Below are 13,969 nucleotides of genomic sequence, written 5' to 3' on the forward strand. Positions count from 1 at the left end.
TTCTTATCACAATATGACAATACCTACCTTAACACAGGAAGTTTAAGAATGATCTTAGTGCATTGTAAATTTATGGTTTATTCTTATAATGTAAATATTTACTTATATAGCTTACTATGTACTTATATTACGTACCTATCAAAAAGTAAAATGCAGTAGAATATTGTGTGCATACGAGGTCTGACAATTAAGTTCAAGAACTTGCCACCATGTGCTTACATTGGCAGCACTGTACAAACATCTCGGTAAGGTTTCATAACCTTGGTATATCAGTGTCTCACAGCTGTGTTCATGTTGATGTGCGGTGGGTCTTGCTGAGTGGCATTCATTATTGTTGTTGTGTGTTTTTGTGTGCCATTGCGAGAATGTTTGAGCTTGAATTAGAGCAATGAAAAAACATTAAATTTCTTGTTAAACTTGGCAAGAGTGGAAATGAAATCAGGGATATGTTAGTCCAAGTTTATGGGGATAATGCCATGAAGAAAACGGCAGTGTACAAATGGATTAAACGTTTTTCTGAGGGGAGAGAACACATCACTGATGAAGAGAGGTCAGGGCAGCCAGTAACAAGAAGAACTGATGAAAACATTGCAAAAATTCATCAAATCGTGGATCAAAATCATCGGTTTACTGTGAGAAGCATAGCAGACCAACTGAACATCACTAGAGAAACAGTTAGAAAAATCTTAACTGAAAATCTTGGCATGAGAAAGGTGTGTGCAAAAGTAGTCCCGAAGAAGCTCACTGATGAACAAAAGCAAAGTAGAGTCAAAGTTTGCCAAGACCTTTTGGAGAGGCAAGATGATGTTTTGGGCTGTGTTATCATTGGTGATGAAACATGGGTGTACCAATACGACCCTGAAACAAAGCATCAAAGTGCACAATGGAAGTCAGCCAATTCTCCACTACTAAAAATGTTCCATCAATCGAAATCAAGAGTCAAAACAATGTTGCTAACTTTTTTTGATATCAGAGGGATTATTCATTATGAATTTGCACCAACTGGACAAACAGTTAACCAAGTTTACTATTTGGAAGTGCTGAAAAGGCTGCGTGAAAAAGTTAGACGAAAATGACCTGAACTTTTCACCAACAATTCATGGCTCTTACATCACAACAATATACCAGCTCAGATGGCACTGTCTGTGGAGGACTTTTTAGCCAGTAAACACATAAGTGTATTGGAACACCCTTCCTACTCACCTGATCTAGCTCCCAATGACTTCTTTCTTTACCCGAAGATAAAGGAACTATTGAAAGGAAGACATTTTGATGACATTCAGGACATTAAGGGTAATACAGTGACAGCTCTGATGGCCATTCCAGGAAAAGAGTTCCAAAATTGCTTTGCAGGGTGGACTAGACGCTGGTGTCGGTGCATAGCTTCCCAAGGGGAATACTTTGAAGGTGACCATAGTGATATTCAGCAATGAGGTATGTAGCACTTTTTCTAGGATAAGTTTGTGAACTTAGTTGTCAGACTCCGTATGAAACTCAGCTATCTAACCTCACTTGTCAAGAAGGCAGCCAACATAGATGTCACATGCTCCAGGTACTTTACTAAAAGGACATTCCCTTACCTTAAAACACACTTTCTTTTGTTTTATACATAGTTTTACCAAGTCTGGTATCTTAATCTATAACAAATTAGAAGTAACAAAGTAGGAGGAGCATTGGTGATAGAGACTGCTTTTGGACATACCTTGTTAGCATCAAAACTAAGAATGTTTACTAAATATTGCTCACTAAAAAGAAGAAAAAATACATAAGAGAATCAATGTGAGAAATCAATAAATAGTCTGGTGTTCTTTAGTAAAGGAGAAATTTACCCCCAAAACCTTACGATGTTGTGAGCATAATTACATGAGCACAGTACAATAACTTATTTCTATAATGAAACTCTGAATCACAAAGTAAGGGTTTAATCATTTTCAATATTCTCTATTGAAGTAAAGTATGAAAGTGTATACTTAAGAAACATTTTCCACTTAAAATCTTGAAAATAAAGAAAATTCATTGCCTGAGGGTTCCAAACAACTGAATTAAATTTTCCTAAAAGTCAGTTACAGGATCCAAAATTTACCAGTGCTTATAGGATATAGAGTCCTTTTTCAAACACCTCATTGGTGAGAGAGAAAAAAATGGGTCAAACAAAATTGATATAACTTGGGGTTTGGACTAACAAAGTAATACTATGTAGAAAAAAGGGGGGAGACTTTTGGGTCATCAATCCTTAGCGTCCATAAAATTTTCTTCAGTTCTCTCTTATTCATTTCTCCAGACCTCTTTTCCCTTTTCTATACCTCCTTCTTCGTTTTCCTGTTCTGTTACCCCACTATATATATTTTTGCATGGATGTTTTAACCCTTTAAGTTCTGTTTACATTGGGATCAACATTTTAGTAAAGTGGGATTTAAGTTCTTTTGAGGAAAAACACAACAAATACTATATTAAAAATAATAAAGAAAGGTCTTTTTCAAGTAGAACATATAGACCAAGCAAAATATCGAGGGCAGGGAAGGTTGTGGAATGATGAATCAAACAACTGTCTTCTCCTCTGTCTGCAAAAGCTACCAAAACTGTGTTGGAATTTAAATTAGGAAGACTGAATTTCTTTACAATTTACACTCTTCTGTAATAGAATGAATCTGTTTTACACAATTTCTTATCATTTACTTATAATATAAGCTTACAAGTAAGCTTACATTCTAGGAATTTATTTCTTTCCTTCTCATTGGTTTAGATTTCACACCACTTGGAGCATAAATATAAACCTTTGTATTTTAACACTCTCGATATTCAAGTATAATCAAGCAATTATTAGGGGAAGATTGTAATAACAAATTTGAAATATGAAAGTTCACAGTCCACAAAGCAGCTGCCTGAGAAAGCAATTCACTTTAAACTAAAGGTAAAATAAAAAAGAAAGAATTTACCGCGGGATGGTGTGTGTGTGGGGGGGCAAGTTTCCACTTACAAAATGAAATCTTATCAACTTGAAATATTACACATTGATATATTACTTTTTCTAAGGCAACTAAACAGTTTTCTCTGAAGTTTGCTAAAGGCATTTCAAACAGGGAATTTAGAGCTATCAATAGGAAGCATTTCTAGTTTTTACACAAATCTGAATACAAAATTTCTCAGCCAATAAGAAACAGATATCCTGGATAATGCTCTTCCCCGCCCATTGGTGGCATAATTCTGTATTTGAAGGTTAATATATCATTTAGTCTTCAAGAAATAAATTTTCCAAAGAATTCTGCTTATCAAGAGATTTTTAGCTTTAGGGTCTTTGAAAGTTCCTCCAACAGAAAAAATAAACATAAAAACAGACATCCTTTCTGTTTCCCAAATTAGCCTAATGAATGACAAGGATGAGAAAGTTGCTAATCTTTGAATCCCTAAGGTTTCATGACCTTAGGAGGATCTGTAGCATGTTCAGACAAACATGAAAGGACGTATGCACTTAATAAAATCTGTGACTAGTTCTGTTAGATTTATCTCTTTCCTCCTCTCTATCACCTTCTCATTGCCTTTCACAAATCTGTAGCATCTCTGATTTTTCACAGCTGAATGATTATGGTTGTGATAAAGGAAAATTTCCTCCCTTGTGATTTCTTGTCCCTTACTTGTTAACCTATTAAAACACATGCATTTTACTTAGAAAGCAGAAGAGGTATTCATAAGAAAGGCTAGATTTTCCTAAAAGGACAAAAATAAAGTAATAAATGCCTGATGAAAAAATTCAAATACAACAAGAAAATATACTAAATACACAACAGTCCCTCAGTATATGCCTGTTTTACTGACATCATTTTGTAAGTTTATGTCTTTATTAATTCTGGGTTTAGAGAAAGCATAAGATCAAAAAGGAATCTTAAAGGTACTCATTAGTTCAAAGGACTAGGATTTTTAAAGATATGTTTACAATGCAAAAGTTTTAGTGTTTTCAAAATATTCATAGAAACAAATACATACTAAATAATTAACTCTATTTACTAAAAAGTTAGTATTTTTATACCAGGGAAATGAAGCTGTTTATAGTTAGTGACCTCATACCCTGAGAGTTTTTCTCATATTAAGCAATTATCACTTGTAATTAAAAAAAAAAATCTGTGAATTCAAGAGTGTAAGACCTCATACTTACCCTGACTACACTGAAGTCCAGTTTAGTCTCCTGTGCACACTGTAATATGAGCTGAAAGCAATTTTTACTTTGATTTGTCATTCCATTTTCATAATAACGCTGTAAAATCCTTTGTTGTTCTACAGTAAATACAGAACGTAGATTCATCTAAAAATAAAAGAAGATACTCTGAAAATTGGAATAAAAATTGGGTATGTGTAGAATTTGCAAACTTTCATTTAAAAAAATAATTTCAGGGTTTCGAAGATGCAAGATTTTTTTAAGTTAATTAATCCCCTATAATGGGCAATAATTTCTGTGCTAAAGAGAGACAGGTTCTCGCTAAAAATTATACATAATGCAAACATATTGAATTTGCTCAGAGAAAGTACTAACTTTAAAGACAAAAAATGGAAAGCCCTTATCTAGGTAGTGTCAGTGTATGGGGAAAAAAGTGTTGTAACTGAAATAAATATTAATGACTAGTAAAGCCAGAGATGGTGGTTAGCCATACGTGGTCAATTATCAACAAGGGCACTCACTGTTCTTTGTCAAGCAAGGCATCTGGCATATGTCTTACAGCGAGAAGCTGTGCTCTGGAACAAAAAGGCGCTTCTATTTTTCCTCTTTTTGGAATAAGGGGTTATTTTTATATATTAAAACAGAATCTCTAAAGTTTAAAAATAAACAAGAAGGTTTAGTGATTGTGAAAATTTCTTTGCTTTAGGCAATACTAACCAAAATAATTTTTAATAACTATAGTATATAAATCAAAATTCAGTATCATTTTACTAAAAATAAACCATGTAAAAGCTATGTACCTTTTAGTTAAATTGACACCATCATAATTAGACAAGAGAAATTTTAAAAATATACTTTACCCTTTCGGTCAATAGGCAAGATGTTTACTATTAAGGGAAAACAACTCTGTGAATCTCATAAATAAAAGGCAGGTCAAACTTAACAAACAAACAAAAAAGATAAATTCTAGCAGTGCAATTTTGAATAAGAACTCTTATAATTAGATTAAGCAACTTCAGGTTCTTGTTAAAAGCTGTCAGACTGAAATTGTTATTGTTAAAAGTTGACAGAAAGAAAACCCTTCCCAAGGCAAGTATCTTCATAATTAGGAAAACAGCAACAACAACAAAAACGTTATAAACCAAACCAAATAGAAATCATTCTAGTATGAGTATGAAAACAACTAAGTACAATAAAAATAAACGTGGAAATAAAAAACAATTTCCTTTGCTCTGACTATTTTAAATGATAAAAGTCTCATAAAGAAATTAAAGACAGTCATATAGTCATCCATTGCAATTTGTGCATCTGACTTTCTTTCTTACTCACACAAACATCTTTCTATGTAATGTTAAGAGATCCAATTAAAGAAAACCAGATGTGGTAGAGGGCACCAGAAAGATGAGAATATAGGTTCTCCCTGGAACATTCAGAAACAAATAACTCCACTAACTTTCTGAGCGGGATCTCATTCAAGTACACCAGTGTAGAAATATAAACTTCTTATCTGCAAAATGACTGAATTTTCAAGGATGTTCAGGCCAGAGGACAATAGTCATCAAAGCAATATTTACTATTATGGCTGCTAGATTTCAGAGCAATTTGGGGTTCCGTTTGCATAGCAGTTGAGCTATAGTCAGGAGAGGAGCCAGAAGATGAATGTCATCTGGTGTGGATTTAGAAGATTCTTTGGAATGAGTTCTGAGGAGGCGGTTAACTTTAATTCACTAATGCATAATCAGTAGTGGCCCTGATCCTTCTCTGCAGGGCTGTAACTACCACAAAAAGCCTAGAGTGCAAGACATGGTCATCCCCAAGTGTGATGATACCTGCTCTAATAATATAGGAATGTTTTCCTAATGGCTAGCTACAACTGTTACACTTACCCAAGTATGATATGAACCTTAAGAAGCACAGCAGGTCCTTCTCCACTGATACCAACAGCCAAATACAGCTGAAGAGCACTAAACAGATTTCTGGAGTCAACAACTTTAACGGTAGACAATGCTGTGACCTTTATAGTGTCTCCCATAAATTCAGTAGCAACAGCAGGAAGGCCACTTTGCTCAAGAGATCTACTATTTTTCTTTCAAATTATAGGAAGTTGATTCTTTACCACAACTAGATAAAGCAAGATAATTTGTCATTATCTCCACCCACCCTAGTTATCTTGGTCTATTAAGTGGCAAGATATTGAATGACTGCACAGCTAAAGTTTTTTTATCATTTGCTCAAAAATCAAGAAAAGAATTGTAAAAACCTTCATTTTAAAAGTTGGGTTCTCCTCATACACTGTTGGTGGGAATGCAGACTGGTGCAGCCCCTAAGGAAGGCAGTGTGGAGGTTCCTCAAAAAATTACGAATAGAATTACCGTATGACCCAGCAATCCCTCTCCTGGGTATCTACCCAAAAAATCTGAAAACATTTATCCATAAAGACACGTGTGCTCCAATGTTCATTGTAGCTTTATTTACGGTGGCCAGGACATGGAAACAACCAAAATGTCCTTCGATAGATGAATGGATAAAGAAGTTGTGGTATATATACACAATGGAATACTATTCGGCATTAAGAAAAGATGAAATAGGACCATTTGTGACAACGTGGATGGATCTTGAGAATATAATGCTAAGCAAAATAAGTGAGACAGAAAAAGCAGAGAACCATATGATTTCACTGATATGTGATATATAAACCAAAAACAACAAAAGAACAAGACAAACAAATGAGAAACAAAAACTCATAGACACAGACAATAGTTTAGTGGTTACCAGAGGGATGGGGGGAAGGGGGTGGTAGATGAGGGTAAAGGGGATCAAATATATGGTGATGGAAGGAGAACTGACTCTGGGTGGTGAACACACAATGGGATTTTATAGATGATGTAATACAGAATTGTACACCTAAAATCTATGTAACTTTATTAAGAATTGTCACCCCAATAAACTTTAATAAAAAAAATAACATCCGAAAAAAATAAAAGTTGGGTTCTTATATATGTGAAAGATAAAATGACAGTCTACTGCTTTCATGGAAATTGCAGTCCATTGGGTTGGGGTAGGGAGGGTAAATGAATTAGGGGATTAAATACTGAAGTAACAAATCATTAACTTCATCCCAAAATTTCTTAGATTAACAGTGTTTGCATTGCCATCCACTGAGCACGTGCCAGCCCATGGAAATAAGACAGCCTGTGTCCTACTCTTAGTTCCACTGTGGACTATTAGGTAAATCACTTAATTTCTATGAGCAACCATTTCCTAGTGTGTAAAATACTGGATTATATCACTTGTTTTATCTTCCAGTCTGAGTTGTTACAAATAATTTAGGATATGTGAAGGTCATTTTTCTTAAATTGTAAAGCATGTTACAGTTTCTACATATTTGTATTTTTAAGTATAGCTAGACCTTTTGTTATCGTATTCAGGTATGGAATTTTGAAGGTTGCTCTCAGCTTTAAGATTTGGTGTTTTAATGAGGACATTGAGCCATTGAGAAAAGATTAAATTGTGTTCAGTATATTGCACTCAAACAAGCAGAGCAATGAGTAAAATACTTAGATTTATTGCTTCAGAAGTACTTGAAAAATACAGCTTTGAGGAATGACTGCCTCCCTAGAAGTTCCAGATAGCTAAGGCTATATTTTCACATGGGACTATTTCAGATAATTTCCTAACGTTGTTCTTATGTACTGGATGTCATAATTAAAATCAGCTCTAATAATGCCCTAATAATATCTTAACTCATTAAATCATTTGGAAAGTGCCAGGAAATTTTACTCATAAGTACTCATTCTTGGAAACCTGATTTTTAAAATGGGATGAGTCCATAAAATCATCACCAATTCAAATACAACACATTCTTTCCAACATTAAAAATTTGAAGTTTGTGTAAGCCATTAATTTTGTGTTTGTTTACAAAGCATTAAGCCTCTTGACTAAATGCCTAGGAGTGGAATTACTGGTTCATATGATAAATGTATGTTTAACTTTGTAAGAAACTGCTCAACTGTTTTCAAAAGTAGCTTGTTTTCAAAAGTACAAATTTATTTTTCACTAATATTCTATGAAAGTTTTAGTTCTTTCATTTCTTCACAAGCATTTACCAGATTTCTTTTTACAAAAACTTGCCATTCTAACGTGTAATTACATATTATTATTGTGGATTTAATGTGTACTTCCCTAGTAACTAGTGATGTTGAGCATCTTTTCATATGATTATTTGCCATCTATATATCTTATTTGTAGAAATGTTCAAATATTTTGCAATTTTTAAAATTGCATTGTTTGTTTATGAATTATTGAGCTTTTAGAACTCGTTACATATTCTGGATACAAGTTCTTTATCAGAAATATGATTTGCATATATTTTCTCCTTGTTTGTGGCTTTTTATTTTATTAACAGTGTATTTCACAAAGATGTTTTTAATTTTGATAAAGTCCAATTTATCACTTTTTTATGGATTGTGCTTTTAATGCCATATCTAAGAAAATTTGTCCAGCACATGGTCATAGAAATTTTTCCTTTGTTTTATTTGAGCAGTTTTACATGTTTTGCATTTGACATTTAGATTTATGATCCATTTTCTGCTTATATATTCTGGAGGAGATTACATAGAATTGTTATTTTTTTCATTAAATCTTTGTTAGAAATCACCAATGAAGCCATCTGAGCATGGGATTTTTCTTTGTTGGAAAGTGTTAAACTACAAATTACATTTTGATATTATTCAGATTATCTGTTTCTTCTTGAGTGAGTTTTGGTGGTTTGTGTCTTTTAAAGAATTGGTCCATTTTATCTAAGTAGCTGAATTTAAAGTGTAGTCTCATACTATTTACTTATTATTCTTTTAATGTCTTTAGGGTCTGTTGTGTTGTACCTTTTCCTTATTGATGCTGGCAATTTGTTTTTTCCCTTTTATTTTTCTTGGTTGGTTTGGCAAGGGGCTTATCACTTTTATTGATCTTCTGAAATAACTAGTTTTTGGTTTTATTGACTTTGGTTAATTGTTTTTCTGTAATCATTTTGATTGATTTCTGTTTTTATCTTTACTATTCCCTTCATTGTGCTTCATTTGAATTAAATTTTCCATTCTTTTTCTAGTTTCTTAAGATGGAAACTTTGATTGTTGATCTTTGACCTTTCTTATTTTCTAAATATAAGCAATTAAGGCTATAAATGTATTTCAAATGGCCTTGCCTACATTCTACAAATTTTGATAGGCTGCATTTTTAAAAACAGCCTTGTGGAGGTATAATTGATATACAAGGAGCTGCACATATTGAATGTCTATAATTTGATGGGTTTGGTCTTATACAAAAACCAATGATACTATTACCATAATCAAATTAATCAACACTTCTGAAAGTTTCCCATGTCCCATTGTTTGTTTGTTTGTATTATTGTAAGAACATTTAACATGACATCTACCCTATTAACAAATTTTGAAGTGAAAAATACTGTATTGTTAACTGTAGGTACCATGTTGTACAGCAGGTTTCTAGAACTTATTCATCTAGCATAACTGAAACTGTATACCCATTGAAAAACAAATAACTGTTTCCCTCACTCTCCATCCCCTGGCAACAGTTATTGCATTTCCTGTCAGTGTGAGTTTGACTATTTTATATCCCTCACATAAGTCGAATCATGCAGTATTTGTCTTATGAATTGCCTACTTCACTTAGAATAATGTTCTCCAGATTCATTCATGTGGTTGCAAATAGCAGAATTTCCTTATTTTTAAAGGTTGAATAATATTTCATTGTATGTATATACTACATTTTCTTTATACATCTGTCGATGGACACTTGATTTGTCTCCATTTTGTGGCTATTGTGAATAGTGCTGCAATAAACATGGGAGTGCAAATATCTCTTTAAGAACCAAATTTCAATACTTTTGGCTATATACCCCCAAATGGTAGTAATGCTGTACCATATAGTAGTTCTATTTTTAATTTTTTGAGGTATCTCCATACTGTTTTCCAAAGCTGATGGACATTTCACATTCCTACCAACAATGTACAGGGGTTCCAATTTCTCCAGAACCTTGACGATACTTATTTTTTTGCTTTTTAATAATAGCCATTCCAACAGGTATGCACACCATACACACACACAAAAAATCAACTCAAAATAGATTAAAGACATAAATATAAGATCTGAAACTAAAACTTCTAGAAGAAAGCATAGGGAAAGAGCTTTCAGACATTGGTCTTGGCAATGACTTCTTGGATATGTCTCCAAAAGTATACACAACAAAAGCGAAAATAGACAAGTGGCGGGTGGCTGGATGGCTCAGTTGATTAGAGCATGCGCTCTGAACAACAGGGTTGCCGGTTCGATTCCCATATGGGCCAGTGAGCTGCGCCCTCCACAACTAGATTGAAGACAACAAGCTGCTGCTGAGCTTCCGGAGGGACGGCTGAATGGCTCAATTGGTTAGAGAGAGAGCACTCAACAACAAGGTTACTGGTACAATTCCTGCATGGGATGGTGGGCTACAATCCCTGCAACTGAAGATTGAAAACGGCCACCGGACTTGGAACTGAGCTGCACTCTCTGCAACTAGATTAAAGGACAATGACTTGGAGCTGATGGGCCCTGGAGAAACACACTGTACCCCAATATTCTCCAATAAAATTAAGAAAAAAAAGAGACAAGTGGAACTATATCAAACTAAAAATCTTCTTGCACAGCAAAGCAAACCATTAACAAAATTAAAAAGTAACCTACGGGAAGGGAGAAAATATTTGGAACCATATATCTGATAAGGGGTTAATTTCCAAAATATATAGGAATTCTTACAACTCAATCACAAACAAACAAAACATACAAACAAACAAACAAACAATGAATTTCCCAATTGAAAAATTGGCAAAGGGCTTGCCCCGGGGATGAACACCACTTGGTCGTGATGAATAATCTTTTTAATGCATTGTTTTATTCGATTTGCTAGAATTTTATTTAGAATTTTTGCATCGGTATTCATCAGAGATATTGGTCTGTAGTATTCTTTTTTTGTGCTGTCCCTACCAGGTTTTGGTAGCAGGGTAATGTTGGCCTCATAAAATGAGTTAGGGAGTACTGTCTCTTCTTCAATTTTTTGGAAGAGTTTGAGCAGGATTGGTATTAGAGCCTCTTTGAAGGTTTGATAGAATTCACTAGTGAAGCCATCTGGTCCAGGACTTTTGCTTTTGGGAAGGTTTTGGATGATGATTCAATTTCGTTACTGGTGATCCGTCTGTTTAGATTTTCCAGTTCTTCATGGTTCAGCCTTGGAAGGCTATATGTTTCTAAGAACTAGTCCATTTCTTCTAGGTTGTTGAATTTAGTGGCATATAGTCCTTCATAGTATTCTTGGATGATCCTTTGTATTTCTGTGGTGTCCGTGATAACTTCCCCTTTTTCGTTTCTGATTTTGTTAATTAGTGTCTTCTCTCTTTTTATCTTAGTAAGTCTACAAGGGTTTGTCAATTTTCTTAATCTTTTCAAAGAACCAGCTCTTTGTCACATTAACTTTTTCTATTGTCTTTTTGTTCTCTATTTCATTTAGTTCTACTCTAATTTTCGTTATTTCCTTTCTTCTGCTGACTTTGGGTTTCACTTGTTCTTCTTTCTCTATTTCTATAAGGTGTAACATGAGGCTATTTATTTGGGAGTTTTCTTGTTTCTTGAGATAGGCCTGGAATGAGATAAATTTCCCTCTTAAAACTGCTTTCGCTGCATCCCAGAAATTTTGGTAGGATGTATTTTCATTGTCATTTGTTTCCATGTATCTTTTTATCTTTCTCTAACTTCTTCTATGACCCAGTCATTCTTTAAAAGTATGTTGTTTAATCTCCATGTATTTGTGTTTTTTCCTGCTTTCTTTTTGCAGTTGATACCCAATTTCAAAGCCTTGTGATCAGAGAATATGTTTGGTATGATTTCAATCTTCTTAAATTTGCTGAGACTGATTTTATCTCCCAATATATGGTCTATCCTTGAGAATGTTCCATGTACACTAGAAAAGAATGCATAGTCTGATGTTTTAGAATAAAGTGCTCTATAAATGTCAATTATGTCCATTTCATCTAATGTGTCATTTAGGGATGCTATTTCGCTATTTATTTTCTGTTTGGATGATCTATCCATAGCTGTCAATGATGTATTTAAGTCCTCTAGTATAATTGTGTTTTGGTCAATTTCTCCCTTTAGTTCTGTTAGTAGTTGCTTGGTATATTTCGGTGCTACCTGATTGGGGGCATAAATATTGATGACTGTTATGTCTTCTTGTTCACCATTATGAAATGTGCATCTTTGTCTCTTGTTATCTTTTTCACCTTGAAGTCTGTTTCATCTGATATCATTATGGCTATGCCTGATTTTCTCTGGGTACCATTTGCTTGGAATGTTAATTTCCATCCTTTCACTTTGAGTCTATGCTTGTCCTTGTAGCTGAGATGTGTCTCTTGTAGACAACATAGGGTTGGGTTTAATTTTTTGATCCAATCTGCTACTCTGTGACTTTTTATTGGTGAGTTCAGTCCATTTACATTTAGGGTTATTATTGATATGTGAGGATATCCTGTCATTCTATCTTTAGTTTTCTGGTAAGGCTGTGTCTCCATTGTTTCTTTGCCTTTTTGTTGTTGTCTATTATTTCTGTGTGGTGGTATTCTATCATGTTTCCCTCTGTTTCTTCTTTTATTACAGTATATATTTCAGTTCTGGATTTTTTTTTGAGTGGTTACCCTTAAGTTTATGTAAAAGAAAGTTTGATATTTAGAGTATTCCGTTTTCTTCAGCACGCATACTTTATCCATTCCTGTATTCCGGTTCAGGCCTTTACTCTCCCCTTTTTTATGTTTTGGTTGCCACAAATTGTCCCTGTTGATGGTGGTCGAATAGCCTCCTTCAGTATTTCTTGTAGTGCAGGTCATGTATTAGAAAATTCCCTCAGCTTCTGTATGTCTGGAAAGATCTTTATTCGTCCTTCATATCTAAAGGATATCTTTGCTGGATATATTATTCTTGGCTCATAATTTCTTTCAATAGTTTGAATATTTGGTTCCACTCCCTCCTGGCTTGTAGAGTTTCTGCTGAAAAATCTGATGATAATCTAATAGGCTTTCCTTTGTAAGTTACCGTCTTCTTTTACCTGGCTGCTTTGAGGATTCTTTCTTTGTCGTTGATTTTAGACAGCTTCAATACAATGTGCTTTGGAGAAGGCCTGTTGGAATTGAGGTAATTAAGTGTTCTATTTGCTTCTTGGATTCGAGGGTCCAGTTCTGTCCACAAGTTTGGGAAGTTCTCATCAACGATTTGTTTGAATATATTCTCTGTTCCCTTCTCTCTTTCTTCTCTTTCTGGTATGCCCATTATTCTTATATTGCTCTTTCTGATGGAGTCAGAAAGTTCTTGTAGAGTTCTTTCATTTCTTTTAAGTCTCAAGTCTCTTTCTTCTTCCATCTGTGTCATTTCCAGGTTTCTATCTTCGATGTCACTGATTCTTTCCTCCATCCGGTCAACTCTACTACCTAAGCTGGTTATTTCATTCTTAATTTCTTCTATTGAGTTCTTAATCTCCAGAAATTCTATTTGGTTCTTTTTTAAAATTTCAATCTCTTTCGTAAAATGCTCATGCTGTTCTTTGATTGTGTTTCTGAGTTCATTTAACGGCCTATCTGTGTTTTCTTGCATCTCGTTGAGTTTTTTCAGAACTGCAATCTTGAATTCTCTGTCATTTAAGTAACATATTTCTGTAACTTTAAGTGCTTTTTCTGGAGATTTTTCACTTTCTTTCTGAGCTATCTTGTTGCCTTGGTTATTCAT

The 13,969-nt window shown here is 34.1% G+C and overlaps 1 protein-coding gene across 4 annotated transcripts in view; it reads right to left on the reverse strand.

The window, feature by feature from the left end:
* HDX (highly divergent homeobox) overlaps window positions 1–13,969 on the reverse strand; it is a 198,996-nt gene that overhangs the window by 149,403 nt on the left and 35,624 nt on the right. For 3 of the 4 annotated variants that reach the window (XM_074323747.2, XM_019717595.3, XM_088794837.1), the window contains exon 2: window positions 4,151–4,297. The exons of the other annotated variant lie outside the window; for it this stretch is intronic. In XM_074323747.2, the coding sequence (XP_074179848.1) occupies window positions 4,151–4,297 (147 nt within the window). The remainder of the gene's footprint in view (window positions 1–4,150; window positions 4,298–13,969) is intronic. 4 annotated transcript variants of the gene reach the window in all.

This window comes from Rhinolophus sinicus, chromosome 18, assembly GCF_057876585.1.
Source record: "Rhinolophus sinicus isolate RSI-liver-muscle chromosome 18, RSI-T2T, whole genome shotgun sequence".
NCBI classification, from domain to species: domain Eukaryota; kingdom Metazoa; phylum Chordata; class Mammalia; order Chiroptera; family Rhinolophidae; genus Rhinolophus; species Rhinolophus sinicus.